The 26,698-nt window shown below is 43.4% G+C and overlaps 1 protein-coding gene across 2 annotated transcripts in view; it reads left to right on the top strand.

Annotated features, from left to right (window-relative positions):
• Positions 1-4,644: 4,644 nt before the first annotated feature.
• Positions 4,645-26,698, top strand: part of tm9sf2 (transmembrane 9 superfamily member 2) — a 45,333-nt gene continuing 23,279 nt past the window's right edge. Inside the window, exons 1-8 of one of the 2 annotated variants that reach the window (XM_078221547.1) lie at positions 4,645-4,868; positions 13,796-13,863; positions 14,028-14,121; positions 16,243-16,370; positions 19,749-19,878; positions 20,087-20,205; positions 21,829-21,940; positions 23,842-23,918. In XM_078221547.1, the coding sequence (XP_078077673.1) occupies positions 4,728-4,868; positions 13,796-13,863; positions 14,028-14,121; positions 16,243-16,370; positions 19,749-19,878; positions 20,087-20,205; positions 21,829-21,940; positions 23,842-23,918 (869 nt within the window). In that variant the 5' untranslated portion in view covers positions 4,645-4,727. The remainder of the gene's footprint in view (positions 4,869-13,795; positions 13,864-14,027; positions 14,122-16,242; positions 16,371-19,748; positions 19,879-20,086; positions 20,206-21,828; positions 21,941-23,841; positions 23,919-26,698) is intronic. The other variant, XM_078221546.1, reaches the window with a different exon arrangement.

Genomic DNA, 26,698 nt, shown 5'->3' with positions numbered 1-26,698 from the left:
CCTGTGTACGGCAACCAATGCTACTCCCCACGAGAGGATGTTCTCATTCCCTCGGAAGTCTTCCTCGGGGATATCTTTACCAGCTTGGTTGACGTACCCAGGACCCGTCCTCCTGCGGCGACATGTAAGGGCCCGCAAGTCCGACCCCTTGGTCGAACAGGTCCACCTCCTCCACGCCAACCCTCAGTATGCCTATGTGGCATATCCTGACGGGCGAGAGGACACGGTCTCGATCCGAGACCTGGCGCCTGCAGGGGACATAGCAACTCCTGTCGCTCCCATACCCCCAGTAACAAATCCATTATCTCTCATTTCTTCCCCGGACACGGCATGGGCAGCATCGGGACCATTGCTTAACAACTTTACTCCAATGCATAGCTTGCCTGAGCCCCGAAGATGGTCGCCACCGCAGGGCGTGTCAGGATCCCCTGCACTACTGTCTCATCAGGGTCAACCGGCCTGTGAGTCTGTGGAAGAACAGCTGGACGCCGTTTTGGGGAGAACGCCACCGCAAGTGCCTACTCCGGTGTCACCACCGGTATTGAGGAAGTCACAACGACGGTGCGGTCCCCCTGACCGTCTGAACTTATAGACTGCTGACATTTTATTCTGGGTTTTGTACCCCGCCGGCCTTTGTTCTCAAAGGAGGGGTGAATGTGGTGAACCATCGTTGGTTCCCACTGGATAGTACTGAGTCAGGGCTGGCCAGTATTACAAGGATGTACATATGTTACTGTTGGATTGTACTACTGTTGCTGTTGGGTTAGGGTGGGGTTGTTACACCTGTGTTTGTTACTGTTGTGGCACATCCCAGTTGGGCTCCGCCTCCTGGGAGAGGTATAAGAGTCCCTGCTCTGGCCGGGACCCCTTCAGTCTGGGATAGTGTACTAAAGTTCTGATAGCTTCATTATTAGTTAATAAAAGCCTTCATTTGCTGAAGCTTCGAGCCTCGTGTCTAAATTGATGTGCATCAGTATGGCATATTTTTCCCGATGGAAGAAAGTGGAAGAGGGAATGTCCGGGGTGCATGGGGGTCCCTGATTATGCTGGCTGCTTTTCCAAGGCAGTGGGAAGTGTATTTTATTTATCTCCTGACCGGACGCCTGCGAAGTTAAGCAGTGATTTCACTGAAAGGTGGTGGAACGTGCATAAGGGGCTCAGTGACTGCCTCCCTGTCCCAATTTCCCATCTTAGACCCTCCATTAACTTGAGCCCATGCAAAATTCGTACCGCTGCAACAGATCCACAGCAGTCACCATCTCCCTGGCCCTGCACTTATCTAGGAACACCCAGATTGGGCGGCACGGTAGCACAGTGGTTAGCACTGCTGCTTCACAGCTCCAGGGACCTGGGTTCGATTCCCGGCTTGGGTCACTGCCTGTGTGGAGTTTGCACATTTTCCTCGTGTCTGCGTGGGTTTCCTCCGGGTGCTGCGGTGCGGGTTAGGTTGATTGGCCATGCTAAAATTTCCCCTTAGTGTCCTGGGATGCATAGATTAGTGGGTAAAATATGTAGGGATATGGGGGTAGGGCCTGGGTGGGATTGTGGTCGGTGCAGACTCGATGGGCCGAATGGCCTCTTTCTGGACTGTAGGGTTTCTATGATCTATAACAAAGGCACCTATGTTAGACTCCTATTTATTGACTACAGCTCAGCCTTCAACACCATTATTCCTACGAAACTCATCTCCAGCCTCGCCCCCCCACCCCCCGCGGCTGGATCCTGAACTTCCTAACTCACAGACCACAATCAGTAAGGATAGGCAACAACATCTCCTCCACGAACATCCTCGACACCGGTGCCCCACAAGGCTGTGTTCTCAGCCCCCTACTATACTCCTTATACACCTATGACTGTGTGGCCAAATTCCCCTCCAACTCGATTTTCAAGTTTGCGAACAACACCATCGTAGTGGGTCGGATCTCAAACAATGATGAGACAGAGTACAGGAATGAGATAGAGAATCTGGTGAACCGGTGCGGTGACAATAATCTCTCTCTCAATGTCAACAAAATGAAGGAGATTGTCATCAACTTCAGGAAGCATAAAGGAGTTCATGCCCCTGTCTACATCAATGGGGATGAAGTAGAAATGATCGAGAGCTTCAAGTTTTTAGTTGTTCAGATCACCTGGTCCCCCCATGCCGACACTATAGTTAAGAAAGCCCACCAACGCCTCTACTTTCTCAGAAGACTAAGGAAATTTGGCATGTCAGCTACGACTCTCACCAACTTTTACAGATGCACCACAGAAAGCATTCTTTCTGGTTGTATCACAGCTTGATATGGCTCCTGCTCTGCCCAAGACCGCAAGAAACTACAAAAGGTCATGAATGTAGCAAATCAGCCTCCCATCCATTGACTCTGTCTACACTTCCTGCTGCCTCAGCAAAGCAGCCAGCATAATTAAAGACCCCTTGCACCCTGGACATTCTCTCTTCCACCATCTTACGTCGCGAAAAAGATACAAAAGTCTAAGGTCACGTACCAACCGACTCAAGAACAGCTCCTTCCCTGCTGCCATCAGACTTCTGAATGGACGTACCTTGCATTAAGTTGATCTTTCTCTACACCCTCGCTATGACTGTAACACTACATTCTGCTCTCTCTCATTTCCTCCTCTATGAACGGTATGTTTTGTCTGTATAGCGCGCAAGAAACAAAACTTTTCACTGTATTCCAATACACGTGACAATAATAAATCAAATCAAATCAAATTCTGCTCGCCATATCCTAAGTTGCACCAGAATCTGTTTGCCCATCACTCACTGTGCTCATGGAATTTCATTAGCTCCCAGTCTAATGATGTTTCTGTTTTAGAATTCTTACTTTGGTTTCAAATCTCTCCATGGCCTCACTACTTCCTTATTTCTGTAACCTCCTCCAACCTGACAACCCTGCAAGATCTTTGTGCTCCTTAAGTTCTTATCTCTGATTTTCATCACTCCTCCCATTGCCAGATGTATTGTTAATAAATAGTTTTATTTCACTACAGGTTTGTTTGCCTATATCTAACAACAATAAGGTTCCTCGGGTGTATATATCCAGTATTCATACTGATCTATTTATGGAGCACACTTTGTCCATGCAATCTCCAGAAAAATTGACTGAATTTGGGTGGCAAGGTGGCACAGTGGTTAGCACTGCTGCCTTATAGCATCAGGGACCTGGATTCAATTCTGGCCTCGAGTGACTGTCTGTGTGGAGTTTGCATGTTCTGCCGGGGTCTGCGTGGGTTTCCTCCAGGTGCTCTGGTTTCCTCCCACAGTCCAAAGATGTGCAGGTTAGGTTAATTGGCTGTGCTAAATTGGCCCTTAGTGTTGGGGGATTATTAGAGTAAATGTGTGTGGTTACGGGGAGAGATTGTTCTCAGTGCAGGCTCGAAGGGCCAAATGGCCTCCTTCTGCACTGTAGGGATTTAATGATTCCATAACTGGTTTAGATCCCCTGAAGGAGTCACAGCTTAGAAACATTTTTCAGGATTTCTTTTCACTTATTGTCTAGGTTTTTACTTTGTACTTCATGTCTCTTCTGGGAGATGGTACGGCTGCAAGAGGAATGTAAGAGTGGAGAGGTATTTGTGGGTAGGAAACAGAAAGTGTCCAGTCACATGTTCTGATTTGATTTAATATGATTTATGAACGTCACATATATTGGTATATAGTGAAAAGTATTGTTTCTAGTACTATACAGACAAAATATATCATCCATAGAGTACATTGGGGAGAAGGAAAGAAGATGCAGAATATAGTAGTCTAAATTAAGGCGAAGAGAAAGATCTGCTTATTGGCAGCAGGGAAGAAGCTGTTCTTGAGTCTGTTGGTATGTTATCTCAGACTTTTGTATGTTTCTCCCAATGGAAGAAGGTGGAAAAGAATATGTCCTGGGTGCATAGGGCGGGCCCTTGATTATACTGGCTGCTTTTCTGAGGCAAAGGGAAGTGTAGACGGAGTCAATGGGTGGGAGGTTGGTTTGAGTGATGGACTGGACTTCTTTCATGACACCTTGTAGTTTCTTGCGGTCTTGGACAGATTAGGAGACATACCAAGTTGTGATACAACCAGCAAGGATGCTTTCTATGGTGCATCTATAAAAATTGGTGAGAGTTGTAGCGGACATTCCACATTTCCTTAGCCTCCTGAGAAAGTAAAGGCGTTGGTGGGGGTTCTTAACCGTACCAGGGCAGGTGTGGAGGGACCAGGGCAGGTTGTTGGCGATCTGGAAACCTGGAAACTTGAAGCTCTCAAGTATTTCCACTTCATTACCGTTGATGTAGACAAGGACATTGATCATGCCAAATTCTCCCCAGTGAACCGGAACAGGCGCTGGAGTGTGGCTGGAGTGTGGCGACTAGGGGATTTTCACCGTAAATTCATTGCAGTGTTAATATAAACCTACTTGTGACACTAATAAATAAACTTTTAAGAAAAAGATTTGTTGCTGTGGGTAAAAAAGTTTATTTCTTTCCCATACAAGTTGGAATAAATCATAGAAGGTAGGCTGCTCGGCCCATCTAGCGTGTCCCCCTCACTGCTAGGCACAAATCCTCCCCGCCCCGCCCGGTGGGGCTGCTGCCAAGGCCACCCGCCTGCCAGCTGGAGGACTCTTCCAGCGTCCCGGGGTGCAGCGCGGGCGCGGCGGGTGACGTGTCTGGTTTGTGACGTATGGGTAGGGGTGTGCGCGCGCAGCCGGGCAGTGCCGGTGGCCGGCGGGATTCAGACAGGAAAGATGGCGATGGCGGCGGGCAGCTTCTTATCCGTGTCCCCGGCCCTCCTCCTGCTGGCGGCCGCTCTGCGGCTCTCCTCGGCTTTCTACTTGCCGGGCTTGGCGCCTGTCAGCTTCTGCGAGACGGAGAGTGGCGAGTGCAAGGTAACCCGGCGCCGAGGACTCTGCCCCCTCAGTGAGGGGGAGAGGGGACCCGAGCCGGCCGGAATCACCTCCCCGGGGCCGGACTCTCCTAAACCAGCCTGGAATAGCCCCGTCCCTCAAACACAGCCCCCTCCTTCCCCCTTCAGGGACTTAAAACACCAGGGCAATAAGCCCAATTGGAGAGCTGGGGGGGGAGCTAACACAGGCAGGATGGGCCGAATGGACCCCCTCCTGTGTGACTGACTCCACACAAGGCCTCTTAGCCAGCAGTTCCATAGAGATCTGGGGTAGGTAAAGTGTCAACAACTCCCTCAGACACTGGCCGGCTGCTTCTGCCTGGCCTTCCATCTCCCGATGTGGAGATGCCGGTGTTGGACTGGGGTAAACACAGTAAGAAGTCTCACAACACCAGGTTAAAGTCCAACAGGTTTATTTGGTAGCAAATACCATAAGCTTTCAGAGCAGAAGGTGCTCCGAAAGCTTATGGTATTTGCTACCAGATAAACCTGTTGGACTTTAACCTGGTGTTGTGAGACTTCTTACTGCTTCCATCTCCCACCCAGGGTGACTGGCCATCCTGTACATTGAGGGGTTGTCCCCTTATTCAGACTCTTTCTCCCATGTGCGTAAAGTGGTGCTTTTTGACCCTATTTGTAAGACAGCCTATGGGACACTGAGTCTGGGGATTTGGGTGGTTCTCAGTTGAGTGGGGCTGAGAGTTGGCCAGCTGAGAGATGATACCACAGCTCTACAAGATAAATTGAAGTCCTACTGTTCAATTGGTCACCAAGTTCTTCCTCCCACTCTGCCCACCTCATGGTCAAAGTGTCCTTTTAGAGTTGGTTACCCTGCTTCCACCCTCTTGAGAGTCATGCAAAACTCTCCTGTCCCCACTCATAACAAGTCCCCATTTGTCCATTATCTCCTGTACTTCCTGACCTCCTGCACAGGCAACAGGTTGATTTTATTACATCCCTCTATGACCTTGTGCCCCTCACTCTCCAAAATCTAATCTAGTCTCCTCAAGCCCCACAACTCCGCTATTGACAGCTGTGCCTTCAGCTGGTTGGACCTTGAGCTCTGGAATTCTCTTCCTAAACCATTGCATCTGTTCCTTTTTTAAAACTACCCCTTTGGTCATTTGCCCTAACATCTCCTTATGTTGTGTTGTCATATTTTGTTTGATAATGCCTTCATGTGCTGCATTTAGATGTTTTATGTCCATGAAAAAGTCAGCCATGATCTTATTGAATGGTGGAGCAGGTTTCTTTTGACTTGATTTGTTATTGTCATATGTATTAACATAGTGAAAAGTATTGTTTCTTGTGTGCTATACAGACAAAGCATACCGTTCATAGAGAAGGAAAAGAGACAGTGCAGAATGTAGTGTTACAGTCATAGGGTGTAGAGAAAAATCAACTTAATGTAAGGTAGGTCCGTTCAAAAGTCTGACAGCAGCAGGGGAGAAGCTGTTCTTGAGTTGGTTGGTACGTGACCTCAGACTTTTGTACCTTTTTCCCAATGGAAGAAGATGGGAGAGAGAATGTCTGGGGTGCGTGGGATCCTTAATTATGCTGGCTGCTTTGCCGAAGCAGCGGGAAGTGTAGACAGAGTCAGTGGATGGGAGGCTGGTTTGCGTGATGGATTAGGCTGCATTCATGACCTTTTGTAGTTCCTTGCAGTCTTGGGCAGAGCAGAAGCCATACCAAGCTGTGATACAACCAGAAAGAATACTTTCTATGGTCCATCTGTAAAAGTTAGTGAGAGTCGTAGCTGACATGCCAAATTTCCTTAGTTTTCTGGGAAAGTAGAGGCGTTGGTGGGCTTTCTTAACTATCGTGTTGGCATGGGGGGACCAGGTTGTTGGTGATCTGGACACCTAAAAACTTGAAGCTCTCGACCCTTTCCACTTCGTCCCCATTCATGTAGACAGGGGCATGTTCTCCACTACACTTCCTAAAGTCGATGGCAATCTCCTTTGTTTTGTTGAAGGGCCAAGTGGCCTACTACTCCTCCTAGTTCTTGTGTTCCTGGGTTAAATGTGCTATATAAATGCATGTGTGTATGTATATATTGTTTAATTTCAGTAGTTTATTCTGTGATTTTGGTGTCAACCCAACTGATTTGCCCAAGTTCTCCGTGCTGGGATCAACCATGGATCTGTGGGTCATGTGCTCACCTTTTGAATCAGGTATTTCATGGCACTCTGGGCCTGTGCACCATATCCTGGCTGGTGCTCCCCACTGTCACTCCTGAAGGAGCTGTGCGAAGGAGGTGCCATCTTTTTGATTAGATGTTAAACCGAGAGCCCTTTTCCCCTCTTGGCAGATGTAATAGATCCCATGGCACTAAGTCAAAGCAGAGCAGTGGAGTTCTCCCTGGTGTCCAGGTGTCCTCCCTCAGTCGACTTTTAAAAAAAAATAGTATTATCTTGCTGGCGTTTATGCGAGCTTGCTGTATACAGATTTCCTGCTGTGGTTCTGACTCTCTCATTCATTCGTGGGATATGGGTGTCAGTGGCATGACCAGTATTTCTTGCCCCTCCCTAATTGGCCTCGGGTGGCTTACTGGGCAATTTCAGGCAGCAGTTAAAAGTCACCCTCGTGCTGTGACTGCACTTTTAATGTATGTAATGGACTTTGGGACATTGAAAGATTGTGAAAGGTACTCGGTCTTTATTTTTCTTTGGGCGTGGATTGAGATTAATTCAGTAATGCAAGCAGGTGGAGGAAGTAGGATGTAAAGAAAAGGAAAAATGCATCCATAAATTATGATCTGCCCTGAAGTTCTTGTTCCTCAATGTTAACCATGGGCGGGAAATGCTTATAATTTGAGTATTTCCCAAGAGTATTTGAACAAAGAATTACATAATACCTAAAAATTAAATGCCATAAGTACTTGTGTAGATGTCAGACCCATGACAATTGGCCAAAAAAACAGAATTTTGCACATACCTCATGTAAAAGTCAACTCAAGTTTTTCAGAGATCAAACTGTTCTGTAATTAATTACTACAGTTCATTTAATATGAAGGTACAAGCGGGAACATTTAGATTTCCCACTGCCAATATTAGTGACAATCAACAAGCCTAATGTGTGCCACATGATCTATCACGATGCCTTCGAGGAAGAATAATAAGTAGCAGCTAAATTTAAAATGAAAGTTGTAGCATTCACTGGGGGTTGTGTGGGAGCACGGGAGTTTAATGTTTCTGAGAAAATCGAGACTTAAAAGATCATCCACTAAACTACAAAGAGGTGCAGAAGAATAATTGCGCCAGCAGAGGAAGACCAAGCAAGTTGGGCCACTGGGAGGAACAAATTGACTTGAGTTAATGAGCATTAGCAGAATTGCCACATCACCTATGAGCCACCTGATTTCCCCCTCATCCACCCTCAGAATCGAAAAAAAATGGTATTCAAGAATGCCTGGTGGTGAACAAGATTTGTGAAAAGGCTCACTTTATAACTTCATAAGGAAACTAAAAGTTGTGTCCGCCACCTGAACTTGATGCAAAGAGAAAAATCCCTATCAATTGCCCTGCATTGGGAATATGAATGAAATACTGATCAAATTCAACACGCCAGCAAACAATACTGTTATCTGGACGAGGTGGAAAAAAGCTGTTCTGGTAAAAATGACTGACCACGGGAAGATATGCTCGCAACAGTTTCATCTTGCATGGCAGATGACATAAAATTGAAGCTGAGTGATATTCAAGCGCAAAATTATCCCCAAGAGCATCTTGAGAAAGATATACCATCCATTTTCACAAGAAAGGTTCAATGGATGAAAGCAGTCGCAGGAAGTGTGGAATTTCAAATCTGGAGGACTGTGCGAGGAAAAAAGGTGTCCAAACCCCACCTTGTCAAAAATGCAGTCAAATGAAGTTGCGATCAACCCACACCGAGGTGACAATTATTCCCAGCAGTTTTACGAGTGTTGTCCAGCTTTGAATAAGTGTATAATCTCTAGAGGACAGTATCCAAAAGATGTGGAGCAGTATGTGAGTATCCTCACTAACAACATTATGTTAAGTGGCCATAGATGTGTGGAATAAACTTGACACCAGTGTTGTTGAAAAATGATTTCTAAAGTCTGGAATATCAAATGCAGTTGACGATACAAAGAATGCTTACTTTTGGAATGATAATGCCAAAGTTACCAGTGCCATCAAGGAGGATGAAGACTAGGATATTTATGCACCCAGGCTATTGAGATAATTGTTTGACGATTCAGATGGCGAATGGTGATTTTGAAGGATTTAAATGTGCAATGTTGTTGATTCTTTATGGTATGTGTTTATATTGTGTTGGATGGAATATGTATAGGTTATAACGTTATATAATCAATACATGTTGGAATTAATATGAATTGTTAGTGTTGGTGGCTTTAACTTTACTCCGTGTAACTGTCTCTTTTGAGCCCAAATCTGTCACTCGTGTCAACCCCTCAAAAACAATACTTCTGGCCTGGAAAATGTGCCTCAAATTCAACTTCTGCACATCTATATGGTCTATGCATAGACCGAGGGTGGGAAGGGGGGGCGGCAGGCAGGCAATGTTTTCAGAACCAATACAAAAAAGGTTCGCAATTCTCAGCTTTGTAAATACAGACCCGTGTGTATACAAGTGCTCGTGAGCTAATTTCATGGATCTAGTTTAAAGTTAACAAAATTGGATAGCTATTCCATTCGACTCAATTAGATATTACTCGAGTTCCAAGTTAATAACTGTATCCATATTATAGAGGCAAGCTATTTAATAGCTTCCTTTTTCATATCGTCACTTCTGACACTATTGCTTGCAAGAGCAATGACATTTTATCTTTCAGAATTTTCTCTTGTCTGCTCACTGTGGTCTCTTGTTCCTTTTGAGGTAATTCTATATCACTGGTGCTATTAATGCTTTTCTATTGAGAGAGTTTGATTTTAATTGGATTCCTAAACTGTCTTATATTAGAAACATGCCAGAACTTGTGGAGAACACGGGGTTTGGAACTATGTTTCCTGGAAAGAAAAGTGTGCATTGCTACAGCACCTTTTGTAGGATTCCCTAAAGCATTTTGCAGTCAATGGTGCACATTTGAAGTGTAGTCTCTGTTGTACTGTAGGAAACGTTGCAGCCAATTTGTGCACAGCAAAGCAAGATCCCATAAACAGCAATGTGATAATGACTAGTTGACCTGTGCTTTTGATAGAAGTGACATGCTGTTGATTGAAGAATAAATATTGGCCAGGACTCCTTAACTTGTCATCTTCATAATGTAGTTGGATGTTTTTACCTCCATCCGAAAGGGCAGATGTGCCTCGGTTTAACATCTCCTTCAAAAGTTGACCCCTCCAACACTGCAGCCCTCCCTCAGAAATGTAGGCCAGTGTGTTTAGTTGCCTTTTTTATATAATTCCACCTTTAACACTCCTGCTTTGAGCTGAAACAGCACAATGTTAAAACTGAGGAGTGTTCTCCTTGCTACAACTGGCTATACTTTCTCCAGATAAGTTGAAGGTTTACAAACCACATTTGTGCAATGAGTATGGCTTGTTCGCATGTATCAGTAAATTTGAGTACAAATAGACCATGTTTTCCCCTTGTTCTGTGAAGATTTGTAAGCTTTTTGCTTTTTCCAAAAGAACTTGGAACACGTGGTTATTCTTGGGATTTGGGCATCACTAGCAAGGCCTGCATTTATTGCACATTCCTATTTGCCCTTGAGCAAGTGGTAGTGAGTCACCTTCAGGAACTGGTACTGCCTGTGTGGTGAAGATACTCCCACGGTGCTGTTCGGGAGGGAGATACAGGATCATTGGCAAGGGATTCCCAGGGTCTGGGTTGGCACAGTGGTTAATACTGCTGCCTCTCAGCACCAGGGACCCGGGTTCAATTCCTGGCTTGGGTGACTGTCTATGTGGAGTTTGCACATTCTCCCCATGTCTGCGTGGATTTCCCCCAGGTGCTCCGGTTTTCTCCCATATTCCAAAGATTAGTTTATGGTAAATGGGTTGCCCATGCTAAAAGGGCGAGGGTACAGGGATTGGGTGGATGGGTAAGATGCTTTTTCAGAGAGTCAGTGCAGACTTGATGGGCCAAATGGCCACCTCCTGCACTGCAGACATTCTATGTCAATGAACGTATTTCAGTGAAACTCCAGTTCAAATATTTGTTTTGGGTGGCATGTTGGCAGCGTGGTTAGCACTTCTGCCTCACAGTGCCAGGAACCAGGAAGCGTGGTTAGCACTGCTGCTTCACAGCTCCATGGTCCCGGGTTCGATTCCTGGCTCGGGTCACTGTCTGTGTGGAGTTTGCACATTCTCCTCGTGTCTGCGTGGGTTTCCTCCGGGTGCTCCGGTTTCCTCCCACAGTCCAAAGATGTGCGGGTTAGGTTGATTGGCCAGGTTTAAAATTGCCCCTTAGAGTCCTGGGATGCATAGGTTAGAGGGATTAGCGGGTAAATATGTGGGGGGAGGGCCTGGGTGGGATTGTGGTCGGTGCAGACTCGATGGGCCGAATGGCCTCCTTCTGCACTGTAGGGTTTCTATGATTTCTATGAACCAGGGTTCAATTCTGGCCTTAGATGACTGGCTGTGTGGAGTTTGCACGTTTCCCCCGTATCTGCATGGGTTTTCTCTGGGTGCTCCGATTTCTTTCCACAGTCCAAAGATGTGCGGGTTAGATGGATTGGCCATGCTAAATTGCCCCTCAAATGTCCCAAGATGTGTAGATTAGGGGGATTAGCAGGGTAAATACATGGGGTTATGGGGATAGGGCCTGGGTAAAATAAAAGGGTTGGTTGATGCAGACTCGATGGGCCAAATGGCCTCCTCCTGTACTGTAGGGATTCTATGACTGGTAAAAAGGGCACTGAGGGAGATAAGAATCTGGGAGCATTTGGAAACCTCTTGGGTATTTGTATGCTCTATAATGAACACCAGAAGGCGGGAAAACAGGAGAGAGCCTGGTAGTGTGGGTGATTGCGGGGGATCTGAAGCTACAAGCAATTTTGAATCTTTCTGCCTTGATTTCTGACCTGGAACCCATTTTGGCAGTGTTCCCAGATGCTAGAGTTGCCTCAGTGACCTAAGATCCGAGCACCATTTGCTGTGAGCCACTTCAGGTGTGCACCAAAACCCCAAGATTGAGTCCAGATTCTATAAACCTTCAAATTACTCCTGGACCCTCAAACTCACCCAATGCTGCCACGTTTGGCCTCTCCCAGTCCCAAGAAATTAGTGTCCCTGGTAATAGGCAGTCTACTTTTCAAAAAAAAAACCTCTTTCTGATTGTGAGGAACAAGAGCTATACGTATTTAAATAGCTTTGCTGGAAAATAGGCTGAGGGTAACCATTTAAATGCTATGTATGACTGACAACTCAGTTGTCCAAGACCCCATCTCATCAACATAAGACTGGGAAAGCCTACAGAGAAACTCTTGTACACTCGTGCTTACTATCATTCCTAAGAATTCCCACCGCCCCCCCCCCCCCCCCACCCCCAAAGGAGCCATATTAGCTCTTTACACTTAAATCAATCTGCATGTTAAAAGTTCAAGCCAGTTTACTCAAGGTGACTGCATGTTTAGAAATGTATAGATTTAAAAATTCATTTCCTGTTTTGAGATCCCTATGTGGACGCTGGCCCCTCCCTATCTCTAATCCTCCAGTCTCGCAACTCCAATTCTGGCCTCTTGAGCATCCTTTATTTCCATTGTTCTAATGTTGGTCACCATGCCTTCTGATGTCTTGGTCCTAAGCTCTGGGATTCCCTCCCTGAACCCCTCTGCCTCGCTATCCTTCACTCTTCCTTTAAGAGTGTCCTTAAAACCTGATTTTGGGCTAAGCTTCTGACCATCAGAATATATCTCCTTATGTGACAGGGTGTCAAATTTTGCTTTATAATGCTCCTGTGAAGGACGTATATAAATGCAAAAGTTGTTGTTTACATCTGCATTATTTTAATTAACTGAGGGGCCATGGCAAATTTCTTATGCTACTTTTTGGAGCGATGAAAATTATAAGCAATAAATACTAGTGGTAAAAACCTCTTTGCCTGGAGGTTGCTAAGGATGTGAAACTTGCTACCACATTGTGTAGTTGAGGTAAAAACAGGCATGTGTTTAATGGGAAGCTAGACACAACGGAGGAAGGAATAGGATATGCTGCTCAGAGTTGGATGAAAAGGTATGAGAAGAAGCACCATGTAGAGCATAACCACTGGTATAGATCAGTTGGGTTGAATGACCTGTTTCTCTATAGTAAATTCTTTGTGTATGTCAAACATGTACTTGTTCAGATTCATTCTACAAATAAGTGATGAACAAAGCATCGTAGCTGTGAGGGACAGCTCGGTGGATAGGATATTAGGATGTAGATAGGCTGGAAAATTGGGCGGGGATCCTGGATTCAGGATTCAATCCTGGACCGGGGAGCGGCGCGGGCTTGGAGGGCCGAAGGGCCTGTTCCTGTGCTGTATTGTTCTTTGTTCTTTGTAAGTAAGTTCTTATTATCAAGTTGTGCCCCCTCTCAATGGACAGTTTTTCTGTCATAATTCCTGAAATTGGAAAGTGGATGTTTTGGTAAGTGTCATAATTCAGATGGAATGGTAGATGGAATAAGAGTTCTCTGTTGTGATCCAGGGCATGTGTTATTGTTTAATATTGGGCAGGAAAAGTGAAATGCAAATCATGGAGGAGCCAAGAGTGGCTAATGATGCTGAACTTGAGTATTGTGTATTTTTAAAAAACTGCTGCAACTCTGCGCTACACTTCAGCTGTTTAAAATCCTACTGCATCTTTCTTTTTAGGGTACAAAGATTAATATGACGCCTGCTAATTTTATTCTCCACGCCAAAAGTATATTAAAATTCTTGAAGAAGCAAAAGTCGAGGTGGTTTTTAGTTATGCTAATGTTTTTCTCCATTGTCCCTCTCCAGAGTGCTATTGAACTATTTGTGAACAGGTTGGACTCAGTGGAATCTGTTCTACCTTATGAATACGATGCGTAAGTAAATTTAGCTTAATTAAAAACCTTTGGAATACTTAAAATATTTACCAATTTAACACAGTATATTTTATAATATAAAGATGTTGCATTGTCATTAAAGATATGTTGAGTTGATAAAATTGCAGGAGATGAGGTCCTGAAAATGTTTCTTCCTGATAAAGGTTTGATTTCTGTCAATTGGAAAAGGAAAAGCGCCCCTCAGAAAACCTCGGTCAAGTACTATTTGGTGAGAGGATTGAGTCATCTCCGTACAAGGTATGGGTTTGTCTAACTGAAATAATGTAATCCTTATCAAAGATGAATATTATACTGCTGTTGTAATGTATTGATGTAAATGTATCTTCTGAGATATTGAATCTTAGTGGAGGGGGGGGTGGAGAGAAAATTGTCCACGATTACCACGGATTCTGTTTCTTTTAAATGAAATGTCTTTTGAATCAAGCTGTCAGAAAGCTTTCTCTGGATGCCTTGTTAAGAATGCTGTGTGCAAGGATTTTTGTTCATTTCCAAACCAGCTGAACTGCATAGAAATCATCGCACTGTCAGTAATTGAAATGCCAGAAAATTGTACCAAATTTAAAAGGCCAAAGTAAAGGAGAGAATACTAAAACAATTGAAAGTTTTTTGATAAATATTTTCTTTCTCTTCCCATTACAATAAAATGCCACTACGCTGCATTTCTCGACTGATTCACTCAAGTTTCTCTTCAAAAAAATACCAGTGGAATTTAGCAAAATGGAGTCCCTTTGCAGCAGACTGCTGTTCCCATTTGCATAGTATCCCCTTCAAGAAAGCCACTCTCAATTTAAGGAAGGGTTCAGGTGACAAAGAACAAAGAAAATTACAGCACAGGAACAGGCCCTTCAAGCCTGCGCCGACCATGCTGCCTGACTGAACTAAAACCCCCTACCCTTCTGGGGACCATATCCCTCTATTCCCATCCTATTCATGTATTTGTCCGGAAGCTCCTTAAATTCACTGTCGTATCTGCTTCCACTACCTCTCCCGGCAGCGAGTTCCAGGCACCCACCACCCTCTGTGTAAAAAAAAAAAACAACCTTGCCCCTCGCACCTTAAACCTGTGCCCCCTAGTAATTGACTCTTCCACCCTGGGAAAAAGCTGCTGATTATCCACTCTGTCCATGCCTCTCATAACCTGAGTAGGTTAGAGGGATTAGCGGGTAACTATGTGGGGGTAGGGCCTGGGTGGGATTGTGGTCGGTGCAGACTCGATGGGCCGAATGGCCTCCTTCTGCACTGTAGGGTTTCTATGATAACCTTGTAGACTTCTATCAGGTCGCCCCTCAACCTCCGTCGTCCCAGTGCGAACAGTGACTTGAGATACTGGGAGACCAGACCAAGAAAAATGAACCTTCCCTGTGTCTGCCATTTAGACACAAAATCGTCATCAGAAAAGAAAAAAATTAAAACTCACCAGCTTCCAATTCAGAAACTTATGGAGGAGTGTGGCCAGGAGGTTTTTGTTCAGTCTGTGTTTCACATCTGTGGGTTGTTGCATGCTGCAGCAGCAAACTTTAAAGCACTGTCTCTTTTGGAGATGCTATGTAAACCCAATCTGCCTTATCTTCTGTCAAGCAGTGTGAAACATTTGTTAAAAATTTGACCAATATTTTTTGTCCGAGCACAACTGGGAAGTATTTAGAAATAAGGAACGATAATGGATCTGTTCATCATCTTTGCACAACTGTTGGTGCGTTCTCGTTCAGTTCAATACAAGAAAACAATTCCCATATTATTGCAATTATATATTTGTTTTTCTCAGTTTAATATTTTCTGGCTCATAAGTTTATTCAGTCTATTTTCTATTTTCCCTGTGGTTTTTCTTTTATTTTTACCAGTTTTACTTTTCTCCTTATTCCCGATTGTTTCCTTATGTTCTTTCAAGGGAGCCTGCATTTTAGCAACTTCCTTATATAAAGTACCTTTAACATAGGAAAGCATTCCAAAGTATATCACGAGCATAATGAGACCGAAATTGGCATTGAGCTGAAGAAGGAAATAATAGGACGGGTAACTAAAAGCTTGGTCTACCCCACTTTCACCTAATTAATGAAATGGTGTCGAAAAATAATAAGAAAATTCTTTGCATGTGGAGTGGCATGCTATTTATTATTATGTGCTGTCCTGTATTATGAAAATGATCAACTGTCAGTGCTAAAGTTGTGATGTTTGAGATTTTTGCATTTGCAATATTGGACCTAAGGAGTGTACTGATTGTTTTCAGCCCTGGGCTGAATTATTGAGGTGGGAGTAGAATATGTCGTGTAAGTGTATATAATCATGAACCAAATGGTTAGGTCGGGGTAGGACCCTGGGTTACTGAAACCAGCTGAAGAATTGTTTATTAAATTGCAGTTCCGCTTTAAGAAGGAAGAAGTATGTAAACATGTGTGTACAAAAGAATACAATCCATCAAATAAGGATGACAAATCAAAGTTGGCATTTCTGCAGAATGGCATGTACTTAAACTACCAACATCATTGGTGAGTAGCTAACAAGAAATTGTTCACTGTGGGTTTTATTTATTTATTTTGTTCACTAACCCTGCTCAAAACTGTGGTGTTAAATTTCCATATTTGTCATCTTGTTTCCACTAAAATTGTCTGTAACTTTCATATAATTGACTGGGTTTTTATTTTGAAAAGGGTGTACACAATTACTGTTGTAACTCGCTGCTACTTTGCATATCACTGTTCTTCCTGATGCATGCACAAAGGTGATTATCAATACAGGCTTCCTTCTGAAGTGAAATCGCAATGATCAAATGAAGTGCCTGATAATTGCAGGGCGATTAAATGCTATTGGAGAAAGCATATAAAACTACATAAATACATCCTTTGATATGGCATATTATTTCGATGTCAGCAGCATGCAGTCAGTCATTTGCAAAGAATTCATGTAACAATTGAACCTGTACCACTGACCTGGATCTAGCACAAATGGTTAGAACATAGAACATAGAAAAGCTACAGCACAAACAGGCCCTTGGGCCCACAAGTTGCACTGAACATGTCCCTACCTACTAGGCTTACCTATAACCCTCTATCTTACTAACTTCCATGAACTTATCCAAAAGTCTCTTAAAAGACCCTATCGAATCCGCCTCCACCACCACTACCGTAGCCGATTCCACGCACCCACCACCCTCTGAGTGAAAAACTTACCCCTAACATCTCCTCTGTACCTACTCCCCAGCACCCTAAACCTGTGACCTCTTGTGGCAACCATTTCAGCCCTGGGTAAAAGCCGAGATTTTTGGAGTACATTGATGTTGGATGTTATAACTACATGCAATCCCTCAATGTCAACAAAATGAAGGAGATTGCCATAGACTTCAGGAAGCATAATGAAGAATATGCCCCTGACCACATCAATGGGGATTAAATAGAAATCGTCGAAAGCTTCACATTTTTAGGTGTTCAGATCACCAACAACCTGTGCTGGTCCCCCTCCCCCCATGACGACACCATAGTTAAGAAAGCCCACCAACGCCTCTACTTTCTCAGAAGACTAAGGAAATTTGGCATGTCAGCTATGGCACTCACCAACTTTTACAGATGCACCATAGAAAGCATCTGTATCACAACTTGGTATGGCTCCTGCTCTGCCCAAGACCACAAGGAACTACAAATGGTCGTGAATGGAGCCCAATCCATCACGCAAACCTGCCTCCCATCCATTGACTCTGTCTACACGTCCCGCTGCCTCGGCAAAGCAGCCAGCATAATTAAGGATCCCACGCACCCTGGACATTCTCTCTTCCAGCTTCTTCCGTTGGGAAAAAGACACAAAAGTCTGAGGTCACGTACCAACCGACTCGAACAGCTTCTTTCCTGCTGCTGTCAGACTTTTGAATGGACCTATCTCGCACTAAGTTGATCTTTCTCTACACCCTAGCTATGACTGTAACACTGCATTCTGCACTCTCTCCTTTCCTTCTCTATGAATGGTATGCTTTGTTTGTATAGTGCGCAAGACGCACTACTTTTCACTGTATACTAATACATGTGACAATAAATCAAAACAAATCATATTGATGTTGAAGCCAAAAAGCGTAAGAGCGATAGTCTGGGGTTCCTCCCCCACAAAGAAGGGAGAGCACGAGGCCCAATGCCAATTTGGAGAAGGCTGGGAAGAGAGCTGGGGGAAGAGTTGTAGCCCTTACAGAAGGGAAAGAAATCAAGCGAGCCCATTGTGACTCCTACATGTTAGTCACATCACTGAAGGAGAAAGGGGTTACGTGTCCTGTGATTCAAATGAATTAATCAAATTGTTGGAAGCACCGTGGAAGTCCGCATGATTCCTGAAGTGAATCAAGCTTTGCAAAGATTGCATGGATTAACCTGGCTGTCGGATAACCAGCAAGTAACTCACATTCAGCGCTGCCGTAATAATGTAAATAGATGTATTTGAAATGAACTTTGGTTTATAGTCCTCATTGTTTCATGTTCAGGCTGCAAATATCACTGTCTACCTTTTACACTCATCTTTGACAGGATATTGGAGAAGTAATATTGCAATAATCAAAAGCCCATTTGCCCTTCTCCATAAATGTTCATGAAATAACAGCACGAATAGTCAACCTTTCCAAAGTCAGTCTATATTAGTGTGCTGATGGTTAATGTCTTCATAAAATATCCTTTACACACAATTTTGCAATCCAACCATTGTTGTGAATTTTGGCGTTGTTCGTTAATGGTTGTTGGGGATAACGGGTGGGATTCCCCCCTCTGCAGTGTATTTTGTGGCAGCAGAGGCAGCCCGCCATTGGCTGGCAGCGTGAACTTCCAGTCCCGTTGCTGTCAGTGGTGTCTCCTGTTGTTCAAACCTGCGGAAACTGGCTGGAAGATGTTATGTTTTTGCATGGGAAGAGTGCAGAGTTTTTAACTTGCTGAGGAAAGGCTGAGTGTCTGTGTTTTTTGTGATTTACAGCTTCTCAATCAGTGTCTGTACTTTATAGACCAGCGTGCATGTAATCTTCAGGATCTGCTGGGCATCATTACACCTCATTTAATTTAATGTCTGAAATATAATGTGATCCAGAGTTAACTTGCAGTAAGCTATCTGGGTTGTCACCAATCCATCTGGCTGCTTTTCTGCTGTAGAGGCTGCTTGCTTGCTGATGGTTTGGGCAGCAGGAACAGTGTGATTTCTTGTCTAGCATTTTGTTGGTACTGGCTTAAATTGAGCGTGTGGGCAAGCACAGCCATACCTCGAGCCTGCCAAGTTTGCACTTTAGCTACAAAGGTTTTTTGTAGTTCTTGAGACGCTGGTGGGCTGATCTGAGTTAGTTCCGTACGCATCACTTGTCTTCATGTGAATGCAGGAGACAAGGAAACTTAATTTTTTCACACTGTGATGTCAGGAATAGATTAGTCCTGAAGAAGCTGGATGAGATTGAAAACTCTAAACCTAACTCGCACCAAATCCTCTTCATGGGCCACTTCTGTGTTGCTGACCTACATTGGCTCCCATTCCAACAATGCCTTAATTTTAAAGTTCTCGTTCTTGTTTTCAAATCTTTCCATGGCTTTGTCCATCCTCATCTCTCATATCCTACAACTCTTAAGACCTCTGCACTCCTCTAATTCTGGCATCCTGAGTGTCCCTGATTTTTATCCCATCCCTGTAGGTGGCTGTGCCTTCAGCTGCCAAGACTCTGCAATTCCCCCCTCAACCTCTCACTCATCTACCCCTCTCTTTTAAGATGTTTTTTAAAACCTACCTATCCTATCCCCATCAAGAACCTTGGGACTATTGCAGTGTCAGTGTTGTGATAATGATTGCATTTTGCCTGTCTATATTCGATGGAGAAGACATTTATTATTTTCAGGATGCAACCAATCTCATTGTTCTTGCAGGATCATTGATAATATGCCTGTCACATGGTGTTACGATGTAGAAGATGGGCAGAAGTTCTGTAATCCAGGATTTCCCATTGGATGCTACATAACAAAAGATGGGCGTCCAAAAGATGCTTGTGTTATTAATGTAAGTTTCTGCATGTTCATTACCATTTTGCATGTTGTGAAATTTAACAGCAATAATCACTGATTCAAGTTGGTAAAGGAAAACTACAAGAAGTTTGTAAATTAATCTTAAAACAATGCTTGGACTTCATGGAAACAAGTAAACAGCTTTCACGCAAAGTTAGTTTTTGATTAACTATCTTTTGACCAACTTTTCATCTATTTTATAGTCTGCCTTCAATGAGAAAGATACTTACTACATCTTCAATCATGTGGATATCACAATATATTTCCACAGCGAAGGCGGGACTGAAGCAAGACTTGTGGCTGCCAAGCTAGAACCAAAAAGGTATGCGAATAGTTAAACGGAATAAGCACGACATCTAAAGAAATAGAGCGGTTGCTGGATTTTATGCAATTTCTTACAACCTAGAAAATATTAATCATGTGCCTGAGTACATCTCCAGTGAACTTCACCTCTTATAAATTCCGGTGTCAGTGTTTATTATGGAAAATGGCAATGTAAAACTTGTCAGCTTGTAATTGGGCTCTGCACCGTGTTGCCGCTGTCCGTAGGGTACATTCTGTGGCACATAGTTCATAGCTACCATGTTAATACAGGAACCTGATGCTGTTCAATGCATTTGAATTGTAAGTCAGACAGTAAGATGCCAATTTTGCAAAGGAGCAGTGCACTTTCCCATGTTTTTCACATTTTACCGTGTCCTGAAGCTGCTATCTGTTTAGTGCGTGAATAACATTGAGCTCCGTTCAAGGTACTGTTAATTTTCACAGTAAATTCTGGCCTAGCAATGTGACACAGGCAATTTCATGATAAACACAAACTCAGCATTTCAGCATGGAAATACAAACGCACATACAAAATGTAAGATTTTGAAGTGGGGATTGAATTAAGTCTCCGTGCCCTGGTCTAATTATCCCTTCTTGCTCATCCCAGTTTACCCAAAGGCGTGCATCTCTTTATCTTAACTCCCCACGTGAAACCCCGCAGATTAGCTGGTAATCTTTTATTACTTTAAATGATGCCAGGTTTATGAAATGGCCTTTTAAGTATGTTAAATATTCTCATTCATCACTTTCCCTTCCCATTTTGTACAGGTGATGTACTGTGAAACTTTCCAAATTAGGTAGATACGCAGGAAAGCTGCTGCATATTTTATATGCACTAGATGAAAGGCATCTAACATGCTTGATGTAAGCTTTTATTTTTATACTCAGTGGTTCTTGCAAATCAAATTGTAATATGGAACTTGCAGTTAAATTCTTTATTGAATGAAATTTGATTTTAAGTTGACCTAAACGATACTGGTGCTCGCCTACTGGACTCCAGTTATCTGAAAGGGTGCACAGCCTTCTTTACTCACTAGATCGACTCACAGCAGCACAGTGGTTAGCCCTGCTGCTCCATAGCACCGAGGATCTGGGTTCAATTCCGGCCTTGCATGACTGTGTGGAGTTTGCACGTTCTCCCTGTATCTGCGTGGGTTTCCCCCAGGTGCTCCAGCTTCCTCCCACAGTCCAGAGAAGTATAGGTTAGGCGGTTTGGCTATGCTGAATTGTCCCTTAGTGCTCCAAGATGTGTAGGTTCGGTGGATTAGCCCTGGCCTATTCCTGTTCCTATGTTTTCTTGCCAGCTGAGGTTCGATTCAGACTGAGGTGAAATGACGGTGGTTGTAGCCCCATTGTATGACCTGCCCCCCAGCAAAATGGTAAAAATTAGAGATTTGAGTTCTTCCCCTGTCAATGTGGATCTTTGGCCAAGTAATTATGATATATATCTATACAGCCTAAGCATCAATAGTCTTCTCCATTTTCTACTCAAGTAGATTAAAGAGTTTGTGTTTGTAGCTGGATAACAAAGTAATTGCTATTTTGTAGAAATGTTTTTGTCTTGATGGGAGAAAATTGCTTTCCGTTCTTAATTATCAATCCTTAATTTGTGTTTCAACAGCTACAAGCACACACACACTGATAAACCTGACTGCACAGGATCGCCTATGGGTATCCCTAAAGCATCTGGAGCAAAATTTAGTGTTGCCTATACCTACTCTGTTAAATATGCTGTGAGTAATATTTTTACACTGTTCACTTGCGTTATGAACCAAAGTGGGTCAATGTCCACAGTATGGGATATTCTCAAGATCAGAAAAACTAAAGAGAATTTGGGCGAATGAAGTGATGCTTCACTGAGGTTTAAAAGGCTGTGGCTTGTGGATGAACGATGAACCAAAGGAGCTGGAGTCTCATTGTTGAGCTTCTATCAAGATATGAGTTCTGGGCCAATAAAGACGTAATGGCTGCCGTATTTCTGGTTCAACAGTGGAAGGTCTAGAAGAACTGCCTATCTAAGATTCGCTGTGGAAAAAGAGGCACGAAATTGAGAGAGATTTCCCCATCGCACTGCAAAAACAGTGAAGTGTTGTGCATTGAGGAGGGTAGAAGCTGGAATTTGAGGAGGAGGTTATCAGGAAGTTGAATCAGAGAGAGTTCTGGTTGGCTCCCGGTTTAATAAGTAACAAAGCAGTGACAGGACCAGAACAAATGGAGAAAGTTCCAGGACACTGAGAAGCCATGAACAGTTTTTGGTAGGAGATTATAACATCACGAGGAACAAGTATCATTGAGCCCTCTAGAGAAGTGACAAGATAAAATATTCAGTATTCGATTTATGGAACAAAATTAATTGAATGGTATTGCTTTTTTTTTTTAAAAAAGTGTTTTCCGGAAGTGAACTATAGTAATAGCTGTCCTGAAACAGACCTCAGCTGGGAAAATCTGAATGTCTTTGTAACAGATGGCATGGCAAAATGTTTTATCCAGATTAGAGACCTTTTGGCTTGTAATGAACTAGGAGAAGAAGGTGCCCAAGTGTATAAGCAGTGCATTTTTAATGTCCAGCCTAGCCTGTTGCTAGGTCAGGATGTAGTGCTGTGGTGATGACATACCCTTGTGTGTTGTGCATCTGACCAAAAGAGCTGGCTGCTTGTGCGAGTGACCTCAGGAAGTCAGTAGAATATCACCGGTGATGCCAGATTACTACCTTTCTTTACTTTCGCCTCATCTGTCCCAGTTCAGTACAAAGATTCTTCAACGGTTAACTTTCCCGAAAGTCCAGCGGAGGTTCTGACAGTTAGTAACTTTTTTCTATTTGAGCCTTATATCCCCAATTGTAGTCCACATGATGATTAGTAGATCCTCCATATTGTGCATCGCTTCTCTGCTCCGCATTAGTAGTGTAAATCATAGAAACCCTACAGTGCAGAAGGAGGCCATTCGGCCCATCGAGTCTGCACCGACCACAATCCCACCCAGGCCCTACCCCCACATATTTACCTGCTAATCCCTCTAACCTACGCATCTCCGGACTCTAAGGGGCAATTTTTAACCTGGCCAATCAACCTAACCCGCACATCTTTGGACTGTGGGAGGAAACCGGAGCACCCGGAGGAAACCCACGCGGACACGAGGAGAATGTGCAAACTTCACACAGACAGTGACCCGAGCCGGGAATCGAACCCAGGTCCCTGGAGCTGTGAAGCAGCAGCGCTAACCACTGTGCTACCGTGCCGCCCACAAATGAAAATCTACCCACACTTTTTCAACTGAGGCACCTGCTGGAAATCTTTTGGTGAATATTAAATTTAAATGCATAAGCGGGCCAAAGAAAAGGAATATAACATTGAGATTTCATATATTGGTTGGTGACTTATGTTCCTGTCCCAATTTTGCCTTCTCCTTTTGGTGTCCCTTTTCTACTGTTCAGGAAATAATCTTGTCAGTTCACACCTCGTGCTCTCTACATACCGGCATGACTTAAAGCTCACAGTTTTCAAAGGAATGGTGCAAATTTCTATCACTACGAAACGTTTTGGGGGGAAAAAATTGTAATTTCCGTATCAGTTAATCCGTTTTCCAAAATACTGGCAGAAGTTCTGACAGTTTGTGACTATTTTTCTTTTTCCAGACCTCGAATATCAAATGGGCATCAAGATGGGATTACATTTTGGAATCAATGCATCACACAAACATTCAGTGGTTTAGGTAAGAAATCATTTTAACCCTCCATTGCACTGGCTTTGACACATGCAGACAAGTAACCGCATGAACTTTATTCACAACGAAACAGCGTAGTTGAAAGCTGGATAGTGTCTGTAACAAATATCTGAAAGACTATGGAGATTGATACTGGCTTTTCATTCCAAGTGTGATTGTGAGATTGTTTTTTGAATTATTGGTAATTTCTGTATGTAGCTTGCATGGTGGCTACATGTTTTATTGAAGGATTTGATTACAGTCCGACTGTGTTTAGGGTGTGCAGTACATTGCCACTTGCCACATGCCCAGGTGAGGAACATTAGGCAAGTGTCTTCTGTCATTCTATTTACTTGAAATTTGGTTGTGGGAAAACTTAAATTCTGCATTTTGTAGATTTGGGACCTGACGGTTTCTCAAACCTTTGCTCTGAAGGCTTTTGTATAATTTACATAATGTCCAAAAGGGAAATTATATTTTTGAGATGGTGTTCCATGTGTTTTGAAACTTTTTAGAAACATTTGTTGACATTGTCTGACAGCTTTTGAGATGATCACCATTTCCTCTTTCTAACAGGTTGGTGTGATACCTTTGCATGTTTTCTTTGAATGTGAGGCCCCCTAGTTTTCCATACAAAAACTGAAAATGCTGGAAAATCTCAGCAAGTCTGACGGCATCTGTGGAGAGAGAATAGGGCCAACGTCAGTCACTCGACTTGAAACATTGGCCCTATTCTCTCTTCACAGATGCTGTCAGACATGCTGAGATCTTCCAATATTTTCTGTTTATGCTCCCAATTTTCTACTTTATTCAGTCAGGATGTTAAATTGGTGATGCATGGGGATACCGAAAATTGTACTCGCTTGCATATTGTGACACTGCAGAACTGTTTATCCAAGTCATTTCTTAAAAAATAAACAGTAATTGTACATATTCACAAATGAAACATCAAATTCATAGTAAAGAGCCATTTGTATCCATCTGCTGTGGCTGGTCTGTCTTGATTAAACATAGTAAGAAGTCTCACAACACCAGGTTAAAGTCCAACAGGTTTATTTGGTAGCAAACGCCACTAGCTTTCGAAGCGCTGCTCCTTCGTCAGGTGAGTGGGAGATCTGTGGGAGATTAACCATACCAAAGGCTGTACCCATTGTTCATTTGTCACTCTGTTGGTTTCATTGTTATAACTGAAACCCCAGCAGTTCAGTGCGTTTCATGATGTTTAGTGAAGCCGAATGTGGTGCAATTCTGATGATTCCAGTAGACTCAGTCAATGGATAACATTTGAGAGCTATCTTGGAGTGCTCTAATTTCTGCCAAAGAAATGTGCACACATGCCTATGTGTCAGCAATGGTGCTTTTTGTTTTGCCAGGAGTAAGGTATTTTAATTGTGTACACCCTTACAATTTGGATGTTGCAACTAAGATGGTGTCATATGATAACTCCAGGGTTGATATACTGGTATAACAAGAGTTAGTCAATCTTCTTTTCCCTTTCTTCCCTCCTCCCCTAAACGTAATGATTTTTGGTGGGATATAATTCCACAACAACAAGTTGTGTTCACTCTACATGTTGTGTGCATGAGCTTTTGATTGGGTGTGTTCAACTTTTAAGTTTATTTATTAGTGTCACAAGTTACATTAACACTGGAATGAAGTAACTGAAAATTCCCCAGATGCCACACTCCGGCACCTGTTCGGGTACACGGAGAATTTAGCATGGCCAATGCAGCTAACCAGCACGTCTTTCAGACTGTGGGAGGAAACTGAAGCACCTGGAGGAAACCCACGCCAACATGGGGAGAACGTGCAAACTCCGCACAGACAGTAACCCAAGCCGGGAATCAAACCTGGGTCCCTGGTGCTGAGAGGCAGCAGTGCTAACCACTGTGCCACCATGCCGCCCTATATCGTAACTTCCTTCACGGCGGGGCATTATTTAATAAGCTGGATCTCACTATAGTGGAGCTTTGCGAATGTCCTGTTAGGCTTCACCCTTCGCTCTTCAGATCAAAGTTCTTTTACCCTGTAGCTTGCTGGCAGTGCGAGCTGATGATGGGTCATCTGGGGCCTCAGTGAACGATGCGACTAACGGTCTGTCTGTTTAACCATTAAGGTTTGAGGATTGAGAAAAAAAACAGAAGGGTGATGAAACAGGAAGTCAAGTGAATTAGAGGGAAAGAAAGATCGGTTTAAGAGAGAGATGAAAGGGAATTGGTGTCTTTAAAACTTTTGAGAACAATTTACCGCCTGAAGTTTGTTCCCTTTCTGAGCCAACCAGGGAGATTGATTGGCATTGCAATAACAATTTTCACATGGTTAAAAGGGTACTGGTTAATTACCAGACTTAACATTCTGCTGCAAACTTAATGGACAATTAATATACAAATCTAGCAAATTCTTGAAGTAACAGGGAGGCTGAGAGTGACATTCTATTTGTGTAAAGTGGTGTAAATTCGAGAGATTTTCAACTCAATGTATCTTTTCGTCCTCTGAATTTGCTGTCTTATTTGCATTTTGCAAACAGCGTGCATTGGTATAATGCTGTTATTTTTATAGCAAGATCCAGCCCAGTGCTTTTATTTGCTGTCTGCATATGAATGTTTTCAAGCTGAGATTAATGAATGGTTTACAGGATTGGGTCCCCTGGTTTTGAGGGGTTTGTTCCCTTCTGTTGTTAACTTAACCACTTGAAAATGATGGAGCTAGCAATGCATTGCAGACTGATTTGGTTATCAAAATTAACTGGTTACGGTGAGTTAGTTGCAAAGTCATTATCAAGTAGGAGT

Source organism: Mustelus asterias, chromosome 10 (assembly GCF_964213995.1).
Source record: "Mustelus asterias chromosome 10, sMusAst1.hap1.1, whole genome shotgun sequence".
NCBI classification, from domain to species: domain Eukaryota; kingdom Metazoa; phylum Chordata; class Chondrichthyes; order Carcharhiniformes; family Triakidae; genus Mustelus; species Mustelus asterias.
This window is presented reverse-complemented; position numbering and strand designations above follow the sequence as displayed.